Genomic DNA, 24,473 nt, shown 5'->3' with positions numbered 1-24,473 from the left:
TAACTGTTTTGTTACATAGCCAGCAATGTTGTTAAGGGGGTTGTCCATGATGTTTTGGTATTGTGGCTGGAGCCCGAGGAAGGTGAAAAAACAAAACAAAAGCAACCTCCTCTTCCCAACATAGTCACATGTCCCTGATGCTGCAGTGTCCCACGCCGCTGTCCGGTCTCCTTAGCTCCTAGGGCTGAGTGGACCGCACAGCGGTGGGAGACACTGGAGCACTGGGCACAGGCGAGTATGATTTTTTTTTTTCCCCACCTATCATGGACAATCCCTTTAAAGGGGAAATCTTGTCAAATGATCTAATCGGTCATAGATATGTCAGAATAAAATGGCTTTTGATGAGAATATTTTTTCACATTCTCACTGCTAGATCACAGCCCTCACCTAAGTGATCGTCTCCTGCATACAGTATGTATAGCAGAAGATCATTCTGACTGGATCTCCTCTCTGAGCAACATAAACTGGCCAATATAATCTCTCTGACTTTCTAATAATATGTAATGAAGTTAAAAATAATGCTTTTAGGATTCAATGCATGATACAAAGTGGAGTGGAGCACAGCATGCAGTGCCATTTGGGGGAATATATATATATATATATATATATATATATATATATATATATGTGTGTATAAAGGTGTAAGATTTCTATTTAACATATAAAGGTTTACTGTCAAAGAAGACCATTCACTAGGATAGAGATTTTAGGTCATTGGTAAAATATTCAATTAATCTTGTACTCTCCGCTATATCATATTTGGGCGATGTCAGACATACGGGTTTATATACCATAAAGAGCATGCAAGCCAGGTTGGCTGTACACTTTACATAAGTGGAGGGTGATTTGGTCAACACCTTCTCCCCCATATACTTTCATGTTCAGGGCGTGCAAATGCTCTAAATTTGTATTACCGGTAAGTTACTTCCTCCTCTTCGAGGTGGCACAACCACACGGTCCCGCCAAAATTGGTGGATTTGGCTAATGTGTTTGGCCATCCTTAGAATTTATACTTCTGTAAATAATTTGCAAGGGCCATATACTTACAACCAAAAGGAAAGTAGTCATCATTCCTTCCCAATGTAGTGTGCATCGGCTGGTGTAAATGGACTGCAGTATTACTATGTTTCTATGGTGTATATGTAATTATGTCACTCGGGACCAATAGAAGAAAGCAGTCTTAAGAAATCTCACTATTAACCAGTCAGATTGTAGTGAGAGCAGGTCACCTAATACCAAGGAACTGTATGAAATCTTACACCTTTAAATACTTCCAGATCACCACTATACAATGTGAATTGGCATGCAAAAGAAGACTATACATTTCTACATGTAGACATTTAGACAAAAATTAGGTCACCCACCTTTTGGTGTCAGAAATGCACCACCACGCCCAGGCCCATCCTCCATACACATATTGTTTAGAGTCAGAACCACAGCAGCCACCTGCAGAGAAGGTGCAATAGAAAAAGTTTAAAATGGCTCAATATGTGAAATTAACACTCAAAATTACTGAAAGGTTGGAGCATAACTAATATTTTGGAAATCTTTAGAATTTTTTTGGGCAGTATTTGTTGTGTCCTATAATATATTATTTTTGTCTCCTTTATGTGAAATTCTGTATTTTGTTACATAAAGTTTCTACATTTATAACACCCAAGATAAAGTTGTTTGTAGTGACCCCCCTCCATCCTCAATTTCTCTTCATTTCACACAGCCCGTACTCCATACAGAATGAGACGCAGCGTACGGATCTCAATAAAGAAGCAAAGGGAAAGAGTGGAAAAAATGCAGGATTTCAGCAAAAGGAGCCAAAATTTGTTAATAAAGTGTATTACAAAATAATACTCAAAAAAAAATCAAAAATTGTCTGAGAGTTTAGCTACGCTTTAAAGCGGACCATTCACGTCCTCATCAATCTGTGGTATTATATACCACTAGAAAGCAGACAGTGCAGTGTACAAGTGTACAGACAGGCTTTCCCTGGCAATGCTTAGAGAATTGCAAGTGGGAACTTTACAGCCTGTTTTCTATTAAAAGGAACTTTGAAAGGTTAATTAAGTTAATTACAAAAAGGTTCATCAAACACCTCCGACACTAGCAAAAAAAAAAAAAATACAAAATAGGAGTTACACTTTAACATGCAAGCAGACCTTCCATAGTGACCGGATCCAACAGCTCCAGGCAGAAAGCTCCATACCATCATCTACTATGTACACACAATGGCAAAAAAAAACAATACTTCACCAAAGGAGAAGCTGTTGGAATTGAATGAAGCTTTATATGTGTGGATGGAATAATGATACATATAAGTGATTACAATAATGGAGTTATATGAGAAGTTTATTAGGGGAAACTGTACAATTTATGATAAATTCTAAGTACCCTGTTGGGCGATCTCTAGCCTGGATACAAGATAAGATACGGTTGGGCATGGAGGCTCTGTATGGTAACTTGTGGCACATTTGCCGTGTAGCTCCTGCACACTAGTAGGCTGCTAAAACTGCAGTCCCATGTGGTCTAAAGTTCAGTTGGTCATTAATCTGGTGCCGGACAGGCCAAGGAAGTGTAGCAATCTGGCAGAGACATTTCAGGGAAACCCTTGCTGTTTGTGGGTAAGCAATATCCTGTAGAAAAATGCCATTTGGAAGCCCTTCCATGAGAGGTAACTCATGTGGCTGGAGGATATATATATATATATATATATATATATATATATATATATATATATATATATATATATATCTGAGCTCTTAGTGTCCCTCGTATCACTACTAGAGATGACTGACTGTCGTATGCAATGGCTTCCCACATCATCACACCAGAAGTTGGAGCAGTGTATTATTCCACAACAAAGGCAGGATTGAAGCACTACCAAGGTTTCCATACTGGAACCTGACTGTTATCAGACGCCAAACAGAGTCTTAAATTCATCGCTAAAGACAATGCAGTTCAAGTCCATAGCAGTCCAGACTTCTTACACACAACACCATGATGAATGATGGCCATCAATGGCAGAGCATGTAAAGTGACATCAAATTTCCCTCTAATAATGCCTATCAATGGTCCAGGCAGAGACGGATGTAGAATGAAGCAGCCATCTATGTCTGGATGGTGGACAAGGAAACTGTGGGAGCTGCTTGTGCCTCTAGGCAGATCCAATGATCCTCCTTACGGGTGATCTGTCCGGGCCATCCAGAGCCTGTTTACCATGTGTGCACATCCTCATGGAAAAACTCATGCACCGGACCACTCATGCGCCTCATGCACCGGACCACCAAATACATACAGTACAGAGCACAATGTATATGTAAATTTCCAATGGATTCCTGGAGTAGTCTGACTGGTTCCTAAAGTCTACAGTGATATTTCCACCTCAGCATTAGAAATACAGAAAACAAATTTCATTGTAATACACGACAAGGTTTTACAAGCAAAATAAATGAAGATAATAATACCAAAGAATTTGTGATTGCAATCATTTTCTGGAAGAAAATAAGTATTATCTGACAGAATTGCAGGGGTGCCAATACTTTTGGCCAACACCGTAGCTGCTCAGTCAACAGACACGTGCATAGTAAAAGAAATGTATAAATTATATATGACAGAGCAAAAAAAAACCATTGTGATCTGTGGAAAGACTGTTCTGCAACATGTATAAAATAAATCTATTTTCAATAAAATAAAACTAAATGTAACAATAGATCACAAAATGTTTTCCTACGTCACCGAAATGTTTAACTGAATCATAAGGGACACTGAGTAATACTCCACCAGCACTTAGCTCGGCAGAGATAATGGAGCTTCTCCTGCAGCAAAATGGCAAATGTAATTTGTGTGGCAAGAGAATGGACAAAGAGAGATAGATGAGCGGATAGGAGCGTAGCCAGGACTCCTATACCGCCTCATCTGAGGACCGCATGAAAAGGATTGTAAATTCTGCAAGCTGTTAACTCCTTAAAGGGAATTCACCACCAGGGCTATGCATACAGTAGTCTGTCACTTCTCAATATCCTGTAGTTTTCCTAATATCTCAGCTTCTCTGGTGTAGAATGAGATAAATGTCTGGACTACATGTTCATGGTTCCCCCACCTGCTGCTGATTGACAGCATTCCCCTATGTACAGTGATGGGGAGAAGGCTGTCAATCAGAGCTGGGAGCCTGCTGCTCATTTAAGTCAAGGATCACACAGTGCTAAGAACAGAGGCTACAAGACCGATGTATCACCTCTATGGGACAGTGACTCTCTCCACTCACTTCCATAGGACTTCCTAGAATAGCCGAGCCTCCCTGCTCAGGTTTTCTTGGAACCACCACAGAAATGAATGGGGAAAGCCACACAAAGTATTACATTGCAGCGATATTTCTCACACTTGGCTGTGTATAAACTTTCTGTCTCGATTAGTTGGTGACTCTGCTTAAACAGCCCGGTGGGGTCAGGCCTGGATCTGCAAATGCCAAAGTATGTGAGGTTAAAAATCTAGTAAATCCCAACTGTTCCACGCTAAATCCTATAGTTTGAGACTTTAGAAAGTCTGCAACATATAAGGTATACATTTCTGGTGTTGAGATGCAATACTAGACCCTTCCATAGACAAAATTTGCAGAGCGGACTTCTTTTACCTATCCTCATACGACCCCTTTAAACCGCACCTGTCACCACTTCTGACACGTCTATCTCAGTAAATACGGAAAATCCCCATGAAATGGCGTTGAGCCAAATATGTAATATATCAAAATATTTGAGAGCCGTTGCAGCATACAGTTACGAGTTCACGTGCTATAAAATACGGCCAATTATAATCTTACAGTCATTACACATTTCCTGTACAAATAAATGACACAATAGTGCTCGGTCATGAGGAATACACTCACATCTTCTGATATAACATATGACCATGTCACCAGTCTCCCATAACCTTTGTTACACTGAAGCAATGTGCTAACACTTTCACAATTTATACCGCAGTCACATCCTAAAGCCAACGGCTTACCAACAAAAAATAAAGAAAAATTAGGAACTTTCATTCAATTTCTGTATGTATAGGCCTAATGCAGCGTCGTCCAATCTCTGCCTCACACTGAAAACAATTGGAGGCAGAATCTGTCACGGATTCAGGGGTGGAACAGTTCCCAAATTCATGGTAGATTCCTCCATGTGAACACAGCCTCAGTCTTAGGCTATGTTCCCATCTGCTCCATAGACTATAATGGGATCCACCGTATTCATTCTGAAAGCTACGGAGAGAAAAGGCCTTTGGCCAAGACTTTTAGCTCCACTGATTTCTGGCAGTTTCTGTGGCAGTCTCCAATGGAGATGTGAACTTGGTCTTAGATTTCTGCCATGGATTCTGTTGTAAATATGTAATTTGCCATTGGAAAATCAGATTGTTGTGCCCCTACTATAAGCAGAGAACATCACAGACTTCTTGGTAATGTGTGTGCTGCCCTGTACAACTACTTTGAGAAATTGCCTGGGTCTGCCATAAGGTAAGAGATCTGAGCTGAACATACTTACGTTTGATAAGACATGCTACTAACACCACCTAAGTCTTCCATGCCTTCTTTGACCTCATCAGTCCCTTTGTGCCCCCAAACAGGAATAGCGCCACCTCTGTGTAATACGCAGTGATGACACCTCCTTAGTGCCCCTTATACAGTATATTGCTTCCTTAGTGCCCCCATACATTATAATGCTGAACCAAGTCAGAAGACTGAGAATCCTTGCATCATAGTGATATATTGCGCTGGGAGTCCCTGCCTGACTGCGGCTTCACTATCCATACCATATACAATTGGGAAAAGTGAAGCTGTGATCAGGCAGGGACTCCCAACATAATACAGTGCTAGGAGTGCCAGGAGTCCTGGTTTTGTTCCTGGATATCCGTCTGGTCTAGGGAATGGGATTTCTGGTCGGACTGCCCTGTTTGCATAAGGCCTAACATAGTCCTAATAATAAGCTGTAAACTAAGATGACCCAGAATTGAGCTGAACACTTGACCAGCTTCATACACTCACCGGCCACTTTATTAGGTACACCATGCTAGTAACGGGTTGGACCCCCTTTTGCCTTCAGAACTGCCTCAATTCTTTGTGGCATAGATTCAACAAGGTGCTGGAAGCATTCCTCAGAGATTTTGGTCCATATTGACATGATGACATCACACAGTTGCCGCAGATTTGTCGGCTGCACATCCATGATGCAAATCTCCCGTTCCACCACATCCCAAAGATGCTCTATTGGATTGAGATCTGGTGACTGTGGAGGCCATTGGAGTACAGTGAACTCATTGTCATGTTCAAGAAACCAGTCTGAGATGATTCCAGCTTTATGACATGGCATTGCATTATCCTGCTGAAAGTAGCCATCAGATGTTGGGTACATTGTGGTCATAAAGGGATGGATATGGTCAACAATACTCAGGTAGGCTTTGGCGTTGCAACGATGCTCAATTGGTACCAAGGGGCCCAAAGAGTGCCAAGAAAATATTCCCCACACCATGACACCACCACCACCAGCCTGAACCGTTGATACAAGGCAGGATGGATCCATGCTTTCATGTTGTTGACGCCAAATTCTGACCCTACCATCCGAATGTCGCAGCAGAAATCGAGACTCATCAGACCAGGCAACGTTTTTCCAATCTTCAATTGTCCAATTTCGATGAGCTTGTGCAAATTGTAGCCTCAGTTTCCTGTTCTTAGCTGAAAGGAGTGGCACCCGGTGTGGTCTTCTGCTGCTGTAGCCCATCTGCCTCAAAGTTCGACGTACTGTGCGTTCAGAGATGCTCTTCTGGCTACCTTGGTTGTAACGGGTGGCTATTTGAGTCACTGTTGCCTTTCTATCAGCTCGAACCAGTCTGGCCATTCTCCTCTGACCTCTGGCATCAACAACGCATTTCCGCCCACAGAACTGCCGCTCACTGGATGTTTTTTCTTTTTCGGACCATTCTCTGTAAACCCTAGAGATGGTTGTGCGTGAAAATCCCAGTAGATCAGCAGTTTCTGAAATACTCAGACCAGCCCTTCTGGCACCAACAACCATGCCACGTTCAAAGGCACTCAAATCACCTTTCTTCCCCATACTGATGCTCGGTTTGAACTGCAGGAGATTGTCTTGACCATGTCTACATGCCTAAATGCACTGAGTTGCCGCCATGTGATTGGCTGATTAGAAATTAAGTGTTATCGAGCAGTTGGACAGGTGTACCTAATAAAGTGGCCGGTGAGTGTATGTGTTCTCTCCAGCTCTGTGCAGAAAGCTCTCAGAGTTAGGACTACATGTAGACTTTGGCCACAACACCTGTTACACTGCCAAAGATTGCAGGATATTGCTGCCTTCACCACCACGAACAAGCATAACACAGAAAATCCATCAAGTTTGGAATTTTTGATATCAACACTTTGAGGTTACATCTGACTTGACTTTTATTAGCTGCTATGAACATGGTGATACCCGGCCAAACCACCAGGGATGTGAAGTCGCTGGACCAAACCACCAATTCAGTCTTTTTCCTCCCACAGCCTGACTCTGACGCCTTCATGTGACTGACAGCCAGGGTCAGGCAGAAGCTGTAAAGCTCCTCTAATTCAGGAGAGAAGCCGCTTATTGTGATAACTCAAGAGAGGCCTTAATGACCCCTGAAATAGAACAGCAATGACCCTGAGATAACTCCATATAAAACCAGAACAGGAAATGGTACAATCTTCTTATGAAACCATCAGAAACTTGCCGAGGAAAGGGAGAATGATCTAAAAGAATTGATATATTTCTATATACTGGGGCTGTAGAGTCCTGACTCCAACTCCTTAACCCCTTTATTCTTCCTCAGCCTGACTCTGACTCCTTCATAAATGGCTAACACCCATGATCAGACAGAAGCTACAAAGCACTAAATTTAGTGACTGAATCCAACAAATATCATTTAAATAATTATACAATATTAACCCCTTCCTGCCGACGGCATTTTTTGATATTCGTTATTGACTCCTCTCCTTCCAAAACCCCATAACTTTTTTTATTTCTCCACTTTCAGAGCCATATCTTAATATTTGTGGGACTAATTTTTCTTCATGATGCCGCCATTAATTATTCTGTACAACGTACTGGACGGCTGGAAAAGAAATCAGAATGCGGTGGATTTGAAGAAACATTTTTGATACATGATGCATTGATTGCTGTTTTATACAGGATGCATTTGTTTGCCGCAGTTTTCGCCGTTTGTTTGTTTGTTTTTTTGGACCTGGAAACTTCTCTTTAAAAAAAAAAAAAACGTTAGCAGCTTTTGCAAAAACTGCATCCAAAACTCCATAATAAAAAAAAGTGTCTCATCTTTTCCACCTCCCATTGACTTCAATGGGTTTTTCACGGCGGAATCTGCCTGAAGATAGGCCATGTCACTTTTTTTTCTGCTAGTTGAAAAAAAATCTGCTAGAAAAAAAAACTGCTAACTCCCATTGAAATGAATGGGAGGCATTTTTTCGGGCAGATTTCGCGTCAAAATCTGCCTGCAAAAAGCTAATTTTGAACTTGCCTTTAAGCCGGTTGCACGGATGTCACCCATGTGCTGCCCGTGGTTCCGCGGACCCTTTCATTTAATAAATAGGAGGTGCTCGGTGGTACCGATGTCCTGACCTTCTCCACAGGATCTATCCTGTTCTGACTGATCAGTGTTGGCACTGTGAAAGGTACCCTATACCACATTTGGTAGGAGTGTGACGCCTTTAGGCCTTTTTGGGATGCTGTGTTTGCCCTGTATACCAGTGTGTGGCCGCGCTCACAGCAACTTCCCAACTGGCCCTTCTTCCAGTTATTCCTGGTAAGATCTCTGTGGTGAAGAAGGATCTCCTGCGACATTTTCTCACGGCTGCCAGAACAGTCATTCCCAGACATTGGCGGAACACTACTGCGCATTCCCTGGTTGAAGTTTTACAGGAGCTTCTCCTCATAAGGAGAATGGAGGCCCTGGCTGCGGAGGATTCCCCAGATCCCTCCAAATTCTATGCTCTCTGGCGGCCCTGGGGGGCATTTCGGGAATGATCCATGTTTTCCTTTTTCTTCTCCTGAATTGGAGGTACTTCCTGTTTTTCCTTTCCTTCCTGGAGGTTGCTGGTCGCTTTACCCTTTTCCCTTCTCCCTTATGTGTCTTCCCGATCTTTGTCTCCCCTACACCCTAGCACTTTTGTCATTGTACCATGCCCTAAAACGCTGGGTGGGTCCTCCCCTGGCCTCTTGTCTATCGGGGAGACCTGTGTGCCTTGTGCCTTTTGTTTGTTTATATTGTGTTCCTTATTTATTCCCTTTCTTATTGTTATTGAAAAACCTTTAAGAAACTTTGATCACACATAAATAGGAGTTGCGAAAGCAAGTCTGCAAAATCGGACAGGAATAAGACCTGTTCCATATTTTGCAGCCTTGACTGTTAGCCCGCATACGTGACCATGTAATTCACGGTCATGTGTTCGAGCTTATAGAAATGAATGGGCCAGTGTGCTATATGGGAAAAACCCAGATAGCACACTGACTAATCATACGGTCGTGTGCAAGGAGGCTTAGTCCTAGTCCTGAAGTAGGTTAATAAGAACTCAAAAGATACAAAGTTTCAGTCATGCAAATATTTCAATACCTGACATTACACTCGCCAAACCAGTTTTAGACGGGGTTCACATGGTGCTTTTTTCCAATTAACAACAGCATGCTTCTTTAATTGCAATAATGCAGAAGTCTGGGTTTATTGGCATAGTATAAATGTACTAGGCATTACTACAGTAAAAAAAAAAAAAAAAAAAAAAAAAAAGGACTGTGTAAACCCATCCTTATAAATCAAGAGGTTAAGCAAGGGATGAAGTGCAGTCAAAACTTTAATCGGTTTTCAGATAAAACATTGCCCATAGGTGGGGATGCCTAAAATAACAAAAATCCTATTACCTGTTAAATCCCCAACTGCTCCCGTCTCACCACTCCAATGCTCCCCGCTAGTCTTCTCGTATACTTTCTTGCAGTGACGATGTGTCTGTCTACCCAAGTGGCCGCTGCAGTCACTCACTAGCCTTATCTTAATGCCTTTAAATAACATACGGATATGGCAATTTTTTTTTCTTGAAAACTCGCTTTAATTGCTGGACAAAGAAAATGTTATGGCATGAATGAAGCCTTTGTGTTTTACATACAAATATTTACAGGTAGAGGATGATGCAAGCATTCGTGAATGATCAGGAACTTACTGGCCATCATCGTTACTGGAAATATACAGTACATACAGCCCCTTGTCATAAAAGCCACGCGACCGGCTCTACTACAATCACAGAGGCACCACATTACGCCGTGTGTAAATATGTATATACTTTTGTATCCTGTAAAAACAAAACTGTATGTATTAAATGGGCAGATGGACTGGAGCATTAAAGGGGTGGTCAGTTTACGACAGTGGCTTTTTGTTGGAAGAGCCCCCCGATAAGGTGTTCAGTGTCCCAGTAATATCTGGAGGGGGACGGCATAATGGCAATAAATCACTAGTCACTAGAACTCGGCTATTAGACTGGACTACCTAGCTAGAAGGCGGAATGTCATAGTGTGACTGGTTCTAACCACAAATCAAAACCACAACCATTTTACTTCCTCCTCTTTGTAAGGAATTCCATTTTTTACCATGAAAAGAAGAGTGAAAAACGGAAGACTAAATAGGACCTTATACGACAAGTAACAGAATCTTCAAACATGCAGACAAGAATCTCAAAATGTATCCCGAAATTGTAAGATTTGCATTCAAACACACAACATGGCGAAAAAAGTTACCTAAATAGTTACCAAGGGAAAAACAGCTAAGGGACAACAGGTGGCTCAGTGGTTAGCACTGCAGCCTTGCAGCGCTGGGTCCTGGGTTCAAATCCTGCCAAGGACAAATCATCTGCAAGGAGTTTCTATGTCCTCCCATGTTTGCGTGGATTTACTCCCACACTCCAAAGACATACTGATAGGGAAAAAATGTACATTGTGATCCCTATAAAGGGGAGGTGAGAGCAGGGAAGGCTGATGCTGTTCTCACTTCCCCCTTCTTTACACATATCACACATGCTCAGGGAACATCACAGAGGCTTCCGGTGCTCCGCGGTGGTTAATTAGCATATCAATAAAAGCGGGCTAATTCAAAAACGGCTGGGAGGATTAATGAGTAAAAGGTATGTCTGGAATAGTCTTTCTAAAGGCTTTGCGAATATATGCTTAGTTAAAAATCACTAGAGCCAATGATAGTCTTTCTTTAAAGGGGCTCTATCAGCAAAATTATGCTAATAGAGCCCCACATATGCTTGAATAGCCTTTAAAAAGGCTATTCAGGCACCGTAAATGTTATATTAAATCCCGGTCCCGTTTTTAAATAAAAGCATTAAAACATATATGCAAATCTTATCGAACGTGCACCGGGGGCGGTGATGCACGATGCCGCGTCATCTTCAGGCATGCCTGCCTCTTCTTTCTTCTTGGAGCGACGCCCTCTGGTCCCGTCTCTTCTGCCGGCTTCCTATTGGTCTTCTTCCGGCTTGAGGTCTTCAAATCCTGCGCCTGCGTAGTAGCGCTTCCCTCCGGAGCGCTACTGCGCAGGCTCACTCGCCATTTTACTTAATGGCAGTTCGCGAGCATGCAGTACGCTTGTGTAGTTCTACGGGGACTGGCAAGTGAGCCTGCGCAGTAGTGCTCCGGAGGGAAGTGCTACTACGCAGGCGCGGGATTTGAAGACAAGAAGACGGAAGAAGACACGGAACCAGAGGGCGTTACTCCAAGAAGACAGAAGAAGTAGGCGTGCCCGAAGATGACGTAGCATCGTGCATCCCCGCCCATGGTGCACATTCAGGTATGATTAGCATATATGTTTTAATGCTTTTATTTAAAAACGGGACCAGGGTTTAATATAACATTTACAGTGGCTGAATGGCCTTTTTAAAGGCTATTCACACATATGTGGGGCTCTATCAGCATAATTTTGCTGATAGAGCCCCTTTAAGGGGTTACCCAACTTTCTAAAATCAATGGCTAATTTATAGGCAATCAATACTGTAACTGTGAGGCTCAGATACCCAGGCCCCCCTCTGATCAACTGCTCTGGAACAGTGCAACTCCTGGTAATGTTTACATGCTGAAAGCGTGTAGAATAGTCATGATGGCATGTACACGGATTCTCAACAGGAACTAAAATACAGCTCTGTATAAACTGGTTTAAGTTAGGGAAGAAAGAAATATATATCAGACGCACTCACAGAAATAAACATCCAAACTCAACTGTTATTTTCACAGCAGGTTATACCCATGTTTTCAATCCGATGCAGAGCGCTGGTACTACAATAGAGTGGTACATACACATACCATGGTACATACACTGGTACTACATATTATAGTGGCTGTGAATCTTCTATAACCAAGCCATATGTGGCCTTATATTAAAGGGGTATTCTAGCACTTCGTTATTCCTAATCCTTTGTATAGGGAATAACCTGTATGATCACTGGGATGCCCATCAATCATAAGAACGGAGGTCGTGTGTAACCCCTATGACTGGAGCAGCTGGTCACACGTACATTCATCCTCTTTCTGGTATTCCAATAAAGCTCCAGCGTGCATGTACGACCTGCTGCTCCATTTATACAGATGCACAAAAAAGGATGGATCCCTTGCAATTGTAGTGTCAGAACAACTTGGAACCCCGTCAAATTTCTTTATGTTGATCTGTAGCATAGTGAGAGTATGATCTTTGGTTGTGTCATTGCCAGACTGGCTTATATAGCCCTAGCCTTAAATGGGTTTCCATGAAATCAAATGTCTTCCTCACAGCTAAATACTAAAAGGGAGTATCACCAGAGCACAGTGTATCAGCCAGATGTGCAGATAGGCGTTTCCGGCTGTGAATTGGTGTCTGTGATGCAGAGATATCGCTGTTACTGTTAATACTCTTTGATGCAACAAGGGTGTTGCTGCTTACCGCTTTGGATCAATGGCAATGACTTCGCTGATCAACTGAATACTGACAAAAACATTTTGGCAACGGAAACTGTGTTCTCCTTGTGAATTGGTGAGACGTCGCTGGTATTGTCAATATACAAATGAGCATTTTGGAGCAGTGACTGCGCTGCCATTGTATCAAAAAGGTAATGTTAGGTTCACACTAACGTGGTGGGCTCCATCGTTTGAGTCTACAGGGGACCCATACGACGGAGAGTCAGTCCACTAAAACAGCGGTTACACCCAGACACTAGCAGACCACACTGACTATAATGGGGGCCAACGCATTCCGTGCAGGACTGATTATTGGAAGCTTCTGCAACAGAGACTCCAGCGACAAGGCTCTTGTTCCTCCAAAAAGTCAATTTGCATATTGACAAAAATAGCAGTGTCTAGGCAACGGAGGCACCGACTCACAAGGCAAAAATACTGTTTGATTCAGGTGACCGTAACTTATCTATCTGCGGGGATGAGTTCCTGTGATTCTTTTGAAATGACCCTTAAAGAAGATGTCCAGGGAGATAAAATTACCTTAATTCATCTCGTGGATCCTTGATGATGGACCCCAGGAATGCCCGAATCATGTAATTGGACCCAACACCTGACCCCTTCCTGGGTAGCTCCGCCACCCGGCCCTGATCCTTAAAGGTAATTTACCTGTGCTATGGGGACTGGGGTCCATCAAGAATCTACTGGGTGAATTAAGGTAATTTTAACTCCCTGGACAACCCCTTTAACGCCCTGCCACACTTCAATGCTGCTGGTCTGGGTTGTCCTCGGTGGACTTACAGTGTTTACATTGCTGAACCTCATTATGTACACCCAAATGAACACAGGAACTAATCACTGATCTGGACTGGACGTTGGGCGCATTAAATGGATAAGAAATTTACTTCTTTTTTTTTTTTCCTGGTTGTTAGAAGATTCTATAGAGGGCAACTTATATGCCCCCTCGGCCAGCCAGAAAGTACTCTACTCTGCAGTGACCAGAATCAAAAACCCTTGAAAACACTTGTCTGCAGATAGGACCCTCTTCCTTGTGGAGGGGTTATATGGGCTTGGATATCATTCCTAGATTATGAACTCCAGGCATTAATCTATAGGGAGCTCCTTCCAATAGGCTGCACTAGGAGCAAATTTCTCTTTTTCCCCCCAGTGAGGTTTTATTTACATTGATTATTTCCTTGCCATTATAATGGGTGTGGTTAGCCGGTGGCATGTCATGTACCTGTCACAGTAATATGTCATTTCTTTACGCAAACCTGTAACAATTCTTCGGTAAGTGCCGGCATAACTACCACCATCTGAAGAAAGTATAAGTAAATCACAAAGCAACACTGGTTTCTGGCACACCGTGTAACCCGGCTGTCTAGTACATACACTGTGGATCAGTACCAAGTACAATCTCTAACACCTAGTGTGATCGACACGTAACCTCTGCTCGCGCTTCACCCAGGGAGCGGCCTTGTAATTATTATACTGTACAGCGGTGCCAATTACATCTCCGATAACGATAATCAGAATCTAACGGGATGAATTACACCTTTCATCATCATAACGGGATCACCAGGCTTCTAGTAACCCTTCCCCTGAGCCATGAACGGGTTAATCTGCAGACCCACTGAGAATTACGCTGATCACTCTGCAATGTACCAGCCCTAAACACTGCCACTCCCTGCAGATCTAGCCTATATGTGATGATATACAGGCACGTCTGTAAAGGGGGAAAATCCACTCCAAAAAAAACTGAAGGGTACACAGATGACAAGGGGGGCAGAGGCGATGTATCTACTATACAGATTTATAGGACACTCAACCCCCTGCATTGCAACAGATGGTGCTGCAACACCTCACATCCATGGGTGTGTGAACATGTGTCTAATAAATACATGTATATATATATATATATATATATATATATACATATACATACATACACACACACATATGTATACATTATATATATAGAATTTATATACACAGATAATTTCGGGATACATATTAGTAATTATTACACTTGTTTACAAATTCTACAGATAAATGTTAGTAAATGTAGATAGTAAATATGTAATATCAGCTATAATAAGCCCATAACAGCCCCCACTACAAGTCCCAGCAATGCTCAGTATACACAGCACAGGGCACTGCTAGGAATGATGGTGATAAGACATTATTAATAGCCCGGAGAAGGGCGGACATGGGGGCCTCCCTGCAGCATGTACCCCGCACCCAGGCCGTGCACTCACCAGACACCACCAGCGCCTCATTGGGCCCCACCGTGTGACAGTTCCCCATGTCTACAAGCGGCCGTGCTTCGCCCTAGTTCACAAAAGTCGTTGACGCCTGGCTAATCCTCTCACCGACCGCACAGACAACAATCCGTGTACGACACCCGAGAGGGGCGGAGACTACTGCTCGGAGACCGGACCCGCCCACAGACAGAGAGTAGGCGGGGCCTAGAGGTGAATGATACGAGGAAAGCGATGGCGGGGAGAAGGGGCGGGGTTTGTTGTATCCCAGCTGACCAATTAGAAGAGGGACGGGTCACGTGCTCGCTGGGATAACTGTTTCCTTTCCTCGGATGTTTATGCCTGTGCCTAAACACATCGCCGCGCCCCCCTGAGGAGGAGGAGGAGGAGGCCGGTCAGACGGCTAGCGGCTCCCACTGCTGGGAATGGTCGTGGTTAGCTCGCACTGGCGTCACTCGGTTCATTCAGGGCCCCCAGCGCTCCAACGCTGCCGCCATGTTTAATCAAAGTAAATTGCAATGGCAGTGTTTACCCTGTAAGGCAGACCGGCCGACTCCATGTCCGAGCAGAACACTTATATGAGGCGCTGTGCTGGCACTAGGTTCACATGCAGCGTTAATGCTGCAGATTTTATGTCTAGGGTTGCAGGTGAAGAAAATCTACCTTGTATTACAGTAATTCTAGGTCCATACTAGCATTGGGGGTTCAGGTCTTTGGGGACACGAAAAACGGAAACCGAATACGCTTAAAAATCCGTCATGTGCATCAACCTGTGGACCCCATAGACTATAATGGGGGCAGCCATGGGGTTTCCACCTGAAGAATATGGAGAGAAGAGTCCTGATGACAGGATTTTTCTCTCTGCATTCATCAAGCGTAATGGGGGAAGGAAACCCCGAACAGTCAATGCAGGTGTGACTAAGGCGCGGTTCACATCTGTGTTCGGCAGAGTTGTTCGAAATCAGTATTTGAAATCTACAAAAACTGACTTTGAACTGTCCGGATTAAAACCCATTGATTTTGTTAGAGTGATTAGCTGTTTCCAATATATGGAAATATTATTACCATGCTTTAATATTAAAGGGGACCTTTCATATACTCGGGCACACGCAGTTTTATATACCACTAGAAAGCGGCCGGTCGCCGTGCCGGGTGCTTCCATTCATTTCTATGGGAGCGTGCTGTTCAGAATGGCTGATCCGAACAGTGTTCGCTCATCTCTAGTCTTCACTGTCAGAAGGGCGTTCCTGACAGTCTAACTGGGAACGCCCCTCCCAACAGTCTGTCTGCATCGCTGTATTGTGACGGGGCGTTCCTTACTGCCCAGTCATGACGCTGAGCGGTGAGGAACACTCCCCCCAGTACTTGTCTATGGACGAGTACTGTTAGGAGTCAGGGGGGGGGGGGGCATTCCTCATCCTCAGGAACACCCTACTGACAGTGGGCAGACATCGGTGCCATTATAACCTGTGACACATAATGGAAAGAGCAACGGTCCTCTGAATTCAGCGCACTATAATTCGGCTTTCTATAAAACCAAGTGTGCCCGAGGACATGAAAGGTCCTCTTTAATTTGATGTGTTAAGCTTGGATAGAACAAATGTTTTCTGCTGAATCACACGTGTGCGCGCTTAAAAGAAGCTTACTATATGGAAAAGACTCCTTACATAATACTGGCGAGGACCCGCCTAGATTCAACACATGGAGAAAGAACACTTATGGGATGTCCACAGAACATCTGTATTATGGACTTTTTTTTAAACATTCTTTGGGTGTGTAACCGTCTTAAAAAGTATAAAAAGCCCGTTGTATCTGATTATGGCGACGCGGCTCTCACACACACTGTTTGACGTGAAAGCTACGTCACTTGAATTTTTGTATTTGCTATTTTGTTTTACAATAAAAGAGCTACAATTTGGAACAGTTGTGTCATGTTGATTTCTAAAAATCCTATTAATATTATAAAGGTGAAAGTTTGTGTGTTTGGATGTTTGTTCCTCAATCACAGCCAAACGACTGAATGGATTTTGGGGAAATTTCACACACACACATATATTTGCCAGAAAAAGGTAGTAGGCTGCTTAAAATGTGGGTCACTCACCCCAAATCGCCACCGTGACCTTCCAAAGACACCTCCGGGCTCGGCTGTAGAAGCTGGCATGCTGCCAGCACTGGTCTGTCCACGCACCTCCTATTGGTGCACGGCATGCTGTTGGCGGGCTATAGAGCCAGGGCTGTGGCACCATAGGTTGGGGGCTGAATGTGGGCGTGCCGATTGAGCAGGGACACCGTGAACAAGATGGCGGCAGCCCACATTGTCCCGGAGCCGCAGCTATACTAGGCCACCTGCACACATCGCGGACGGAGGAGGCTGCTACACCCGACACTCCACATACAGGTCAGTGCAGCGGGGGGAGGGGGTGTCCCCAGGGATCAACCACGTTCACCAGCTTCATGTCCCCCTCCTACATCGGCCCCAGTGTAGTAGCACTCACCTTGGCCATGCTCCCCCGCCGCTGTCTCCGTTCGCTCAGTGCACATAGTTCGCGCACTGCTGCCTGTGTGTGTCGTATATGCAGCAGAGCGTGGCCCGGCGTCATAGCATCCTGACGTCGGGGCCTCGCTCTGCCACATATAGGACACACACAGGCAGCAGCCCAAGAACTATATGCACTGAGTGAGCGGAGAAAGCAGCGGCGAGGGAGTGTGGCCAAGGTGAGTGCTACTACACTGGGGCCGATGTAGGAGGGAGACATGAAGCTGGGGGCAGAGATGGGGGGACATGAAGCTGGGGGCAGAGATGGGTGGGGCAAGAAACTGGAGGCAGAGATGGAGGGACAAGAAACTGGGGCCAGAGATGGGGGGACATGAAGCTGGGGGCAGAGAAAGAGGGACAAGAAACTGGGGACAGAGATGGGGGGTCAAGAAACTGGGACCAGAGATGGGGGGACAAGAAACTGGGGGCAGAGATGGGGGGACAAGAAACTGGGGGCAGAGATGGGGGGACAAGAAACTGGGGGCAGAGATGGGGGACACGAAACTAGGGGGAAGAGATGGGGGGACAACACATATAAGCGGTTCAACATCACCGCCAACCCGCAGATGAAGTCACTATATATTCCCCACTCCTTTTGTAGTCACTCCTGGCTTTGTCTCAAAAAAACGCAACCAAATCTGGAACAAAAAAAATCTGCATTTCTGCAATATGGGGCCTCAACTTTAAAGGGATCCTATCTTTCAAACACATTTTTTTCTGAGTTACACATCGGAATAGCCTTAAGAAAGGCTATTCTTCTCCTACCTTTCGTTGTCTTCTCCACTTCACCGTTCCGTAGGAATCCCGTTTTTTAACGGTATGCAAATGAGTTCTCTCACAGCACTGGGGGCAGTCCCCAGCGCGCAAACAGCACTGGGGGTATCCCCAATGCTGCGAGAGAACTCTCTCCAGCGCCGCCTCCATCTTCGTCAGCAACATCCTCTTCATCCTCTTCTTCCGGTACAGGTTTCAGACTTCTAGGCCTCGGGCAGAGCAGACGGCGCATGCCCACAGGCCACAAGAAAATGGCCGCTTACAATACTGTGTAAGAAGTGATGGAAGCAAGTCCATTTGCAGCCCCCAACTAGTGGTAAATATATGTGTCCAGGCAGGGCCAGTTTTAGACAAAGTGTGGCCCTTGGCAAAATTAAAAAGTGGGGCCCCAACTGCTAACATTTTGCCCCTGATCTTTGGCACTTCCAGGGGCAATCCTAGGGATTTTAAAGATCCCTGGCAGAAGCAGCAAGCCAAATGTCATTCCCAGCACAAATATATTTATACACATATAGTTATTAAATATCAGGGCCCAATATGGACATGTCAGTCCTTTACTACAAGACATATTCCCCCCATTCCCCAATGGTATAATCCACAAATAACTCCTTTTATTATACAATGTGCTCCTCATAATGTCACCCACTCAACTAGTGTTGGAGTTACCTCCATGCCTCTATATGGGGCACACAAATAGTCCCCTTTTTTCACAAATGCTCTTAATCCCGGCCAGCATATTAAAGTGTTTGTCCTGGAATTTTTATTTATCATCTATTTGGTGGGGGGCCTGATAGCTGTGCCTGGCACGGATCATCTGTTCAGGGCCACTTCCAACACCCATACTATACAGTCCAGGGAGCCGAAAGCAGATGTGCCTGTGCCTTATAAAGTGGAAAGGTGCTGGTACTGCGCTTTCTGTCGTCCACCTCGGGCAGCGAAAAAGGCAGGTTCACCCCTGAGTAGATATAGCTTATGGGGAAGCATTTCAAATGCAGGGGGCATTTCATTTGCACCATGCATCTTAACCAAAGTGCACTTATACATGGCACTTAATCAGGGCATAGAACAGACTAACCATGGCAAAACACCAGGTTTTACCACATGGTATCCTATAGCTGCACTGTCACTTACTATTTTAGCCATTGTCTTCCTGCAGACCTCTCCTCCATCTCTACCACCAGTACACTCCATCCATGTTAGTCCCTCTTTTCTTCCTTCTCCCATGTACAGCTCTCACACACTTTTCACACTCTTTAATCTCCCCTTTACTACTTTTAGCAGTGAAACCAAACATAAGCGCCCACATAAATCACTGAACCACCTTCTGTCTCTGTCCATGTTACTCCTCCTCGCTGCTGGGGACATCTCTCCTAACCCCGGCCCTCCTTCCTTCACTAACTCTTCTTCCTGCACACATAGAAGGCCTACAAACCTCATCAATATTTACCGTGTTCCTTCTCCTCATCTCTCCCGTCTCTTTTAACTGCTCTCTCTGGAACGCCCGCTCAGTGTGTAACAAACTAGAATACATTAATGACTTATTCCTTAGTAAATCCCTCAGCCTGCTCACCCTTACTGAAACTTGGATCCAGCAGGCAGACACGGCCTCCCCTGCTGCTCTGTCTCATGGTGGCCTACAATTCTCACACACCTCTAGGCCTGATAATAGTTAGGGTGGTGGGGTAGGCTTACTTCTGTCACCACAGTGCATTTTTTCAGTCCATTCCACTGGTACCCTCACTCACATTCTCCTCATTTGAAGTCCATTCTATCAGACTTTTCCGCCCACTCTCCTTATGTGTAGCCGTGATCTACCGTCCACCTGGCTCACCCTACCAATTTTTGGACCACTTTGCTTCTTGGCTTCCCCACTTTTTATCCAGTGAAATTCCTACCTTCATCATGGGTGACTTTAACATCCCCATTGACACCCCTCACTCTCCAGCTGCCTCACAGTTTCTCTTATTAACAACTTCTCTTGGTCTTTCACAATGTTCTTCTTCCGCCACACATGTAGATGGCAACACGATTGATCTTGTCTTCCATTGACTCCTCACAGTTTCTAAATTTACTAACTCTTCTCTGCTGCTCTCTGATCATAACCTTCTATCTCTCACCATCAGTGCTCTCTCCCCTTCACAAGATACCCCTACCCATCACACATATAGGAATTTGCGTGCTATCGACACCCTGCACCTCTCAGATACTCTACAGTCCTCTCTGTCCACCATCTCCTCAATCTCCTGTCCCAATCTGGCCACCAGTCACTATAATGAAACCCTTAAAAATGCATTGGATGAGGTGACTCCCCCCTCTACTCGTAAAGTCCCACATAGCAGCCAGCAACCCTGGCACACACCACAGACACTATTTCTTCAGCGGTGCTCTAGGTGTGCCAAACATCTCTGGAGAAAATCACATTCACCTGCAGATTTCCTCCACTTCAAATTTATGCTTAAAACCAGTGGCGTACCTACCACTATAGCAGCAGAGGCAGCTGCCACAGGGCCCGGGACTTTAGGGGCCCAGTGACAGCCGCTACCGCTGCTATCATTATACTCGGGGGTCTTTTCGGACCCCCAAGTATAATGATTGCCGGATCGGGAGAGGTAAGAAACATAAGAAACACTGTTACTTACCTCTCCACGATCCTGGCCAGGCCTCCTTCCTAGTTGTCTGACATCTCTGATGTCACATGAACCCGGCCTGGGTCATGTGACATCCGATGTCATTGAAGAAGGATGGCAGCGGAGGCTGACAGCGTAGGAGCCAGGGGACAGGTAAGAAACAGTAGTTTTTTTATGTTTTTATTCCCCCGGGTCTCCGATTATTATACTCTGGGGTCTGAAAAGACCCCAGAGTATAATAATTGTTTATGGGTGTCCACTATGGGCTATAATACTGTGAGCAGGGGCCACTGTGGGGGATAATACTGTGTGCAGGGGCCACTATGGGGGATAATACTGTTTGCAGGTGCCACTATGGGGGATAATACTGTTTGCAGGGGCCACTATGGGGGATAATACTGTGTGCGGGGGCCACTATGGGGGATAATACTGTGTGCAGGGGCGACTATGGGGGATAATACTGTGTGCAGGGGCCACTATAAGGCATAATAGAACGCGCAGGAATGCATACGAGGGGGGTCGGTCGAGGTCTTCGGCGTCAGTCGGGGAGGAACCCATGTCAAAAGTTCGCCACGGGGCCCCCCCATTCCTAGTTACGCCACTGCTTAAAGCATATAGTTCTGCCCTTTACCTCGGCAAACAAGACTATTTCACCGCCCTCATCTCTTCTCTCTCCAGCAACCCTAAAAGGCTTTTTGAAACTTTTCACTCCTTACTCACACCTAAGGTGCAGAAGCCATTCACAGACCTTAGTGCTGATGACCTGGCCACTTATTTCCATGATAAAATTGATAACATCCGTCAGGAAATAACTGCCCAAGCCCCCGGTGACATTGATTCCCACACCTACCATAGTACTGATCCCCCTCACCAACTGCACTTCAGACTGTCCATTCTCATCCTTTGAACCTGTTACAGAAGAGGAAGTCTCCCAGCTACTTTCTTCATCTCGCCCTACAACCTGCAGTAGTGACCCCTTCCCCTCACACCTTCTCCAATCTCTCTCGCCTACTGTCACGACTTACCTTACTAAAATATTTAACCTCTCTCTCTCTTCTGGAATCTTCCCATCCTCCTTCAAGCATGCTGTTATAACTCAATATAGCTATTGAAAAAAACCTCCCTGGACCCGTCCTGTGCTGCTAACTATCGACCCATCTCTAACCTCCCCTTCATCTCTAAACTCTTGAAACGCCTGGTCTATTCTCGTTTAATCCGCTATCTCTCTGCTAACTCTCTGCTTGACCCCGTACAATCTGGTTTCCACGCTCTGCACTCTACTGAAACTGCTCTCACAAAAGTCTTCAATGATCTCCTAATGGCTAAATCCAATGGTGATTTCTCTTTTCTTATTCTTCTGGACCTCTCTGCAGCTTTTGACACTGTTGACCATCAACTTCTCCTCACTATGCTCCGCTCAGTCCAGTCGGCCTCAACGACACAGCGCTCTCCTGGTTCTCCTCTCTCAGACCGCACTTTCAGTGTATCATTTGCGGGCTCTGTTTCTTCCTCTCTTTCCCTTGCTGTTGGGGTTCCTCAGGGCTCGGTCCTAGGCCCCCTGCTCTTTTCTCTCTACACAGCCCCCATTGGACAAACCATTGCCAGATTTGGCTTCCAGTGCCATCTTTATGCTGATGACACCCAATTATACACATCTTCCCGTGACATCACCCCTGCACTCATACAGAACACCAGTGACTGTCTCTCTGCTGTCTCTAATATCATATCCTCGCTCTATCTGAAACTAAATCTCTCTAAGACTGAACTACTACTGTTTCCACCATCTAATAGATCTACCCTCAGTTTAAGTGCCCCCTTCATCTACCCCCAGTTTCATGTCCCCTCCCTCATCTCTCCCCCAGTTTCATTTCCCCCCTCCATCTTAACTCAGTTTCATGTCCCCCCCTCTATATCCGCTCCAGGTTTCATGTCCGCCCTCCATCTCTGCCCCCAGTTTCATGTCCCCTCCCCCAGTTTTATGTCCCCTCTCTATCTCTGCCCCCAGTTTCATAATTCAGTATAGTTATTCCTATAAAGTTCCCAATCACAGACAGTACATTATACAATACATGCAGAAGCCTTTCTTAAAGGGGCTCTGATAGAGCCCCACATATGCGTGAATAGCCTTTAAAAAGGCTATTCAGGCACCGGTAAAGTTATATTACACTACCCCGCCGTTTTAAAATAATAACCTAAAAAAGAATGTGCTCTACTTACCAAACGTGCACCCTGGGCGGGCATTCAGGGTGTGTCTTCATCTTCATCCCCACCTCTTCTTCCTCAGATGTCCTCCGGTCCCGTCTTCCTCCAGCGCTCGCGAACGGACAGTGATAGCCGGGGCGCATGCGCAGTAGCCGTAGTAGAAGCCGCATACTACTGCGCATGCGCCCAGGCCGTTTTTCCATGTCAGTGTCCGCGAGCGAGCGATGGAAGAAGACGGGACGGGAGGACGTCGGAGGAAGAAGAGGCGGGGAAGAAGATGAAGACACACCCTGAATGCCCGCCCAGGGTGCACATTTGGTAAGTAGAGCACATTCTTTTTTAGGTTATTTTTTTAAAACGGGGGGGGTAGTTTAATATAACATTACCAATGCCTGAATAGCCTTTTTAAAGGCTATGCACGCATATGTGGGGCTCTAGCAGCATGATTTTGCTGATAGAGCCCCTTTAAAAAAAAGGAATAATACAGAGACATTAAAAAGAGAGCGGAAGATACTTCTGAAGACCCGAGACTGCCCATTTATTTGTGTGAGTTAGCTTGACTGTAGATAACGATATCTATTATTTAAGTAAGAAGAGAAGTAAGTTTACACAATAGTAAAATTACAGATTTATTTTGATTTGTAGATATTATATATTTAATAAGTACCCACATAAAAAAATGTAAATGAAAAAATAGGTTTACATTCATAACATTAATAGTTGTCATATAAATATTACATTATTATAGACAGATAGATCAATAATTTCCTAATGCAAGAAATAAAGTGTTCTTCTTCCCTATTACATTTTGTGTCCGTGTTTTTATTCCCATTGGATATCCTTAGGTAGGTTTTTCCTTCCTGTCTTGTATGGATTATACAGATCAGTGTTGAGTAGGGAAAGAGCAGACAGCGCTCCTATACATTTATATATATGTTCTCTATGACAGTGCAGTCCTTTGCTCGATCACTAAGGCGTCTGGCATTGCTGAGCCCAACTTATTGTAGGCTACAAGACATACATACTTTATAGTAAATTGTTTTATTACAATGTTTTTCTACAAAAATAGAATATAACTGGTATAACTCATTGA

General features: G+C 44.6%; 1 protein-coding gene across 2 annotated transcripts in view; it reads right to left on the bottom strand.

Annotated features, from left to right (window-relative positions):
- The window catches only part of FLOT2 (flotillin 2), a 73,056-nt gene extending 57,653 nt beyond the window's left edge, over window positions 1-15,403 (bottom strand). For both annotated transcript variants that reach the window (XM_075263709.1, XM_075263708.1), the window contains exons 1-2: window positions 15,239-15,403; window positions 1,365-1,446 (exon numbers count right to left, since the gene is read on the bottom strand). In XM_075263709.1, the coding sequence (XP_075119810.1) occupies window positions 1,365-1,446; window positions 15,239-15,287 (131 nt within the window). In that variant the 5' untranslated portion in view covers window positions 15,288-15,403. The remainder of the gene's footprint in view (window positions 1-1,364; window positions 1,447-15,238) is intronic.
- Window positions 15,404-24,473: the final 9,070 nt, after the last annotated feature.

The sequence above is a fragment of the Leptodactylus fuscus genome, chromosome 2, assembly GCF_031893055.1.
Source record: "Leptodactylus fuscus isolate aLepFus1 chromosome 2, aLepFus1.hap2, whole genome shotgun sequence".
Classification (NCBI taxonomy): Eukaryota; Metazoa; Chordata; class Amphibia; order Anura; family Leptodactylidae; genus Leptodactylus; species Leptodactylus fuscus.
This window is presented reverse-complemented; position numbering and strand designations above follow the sequence as displayed.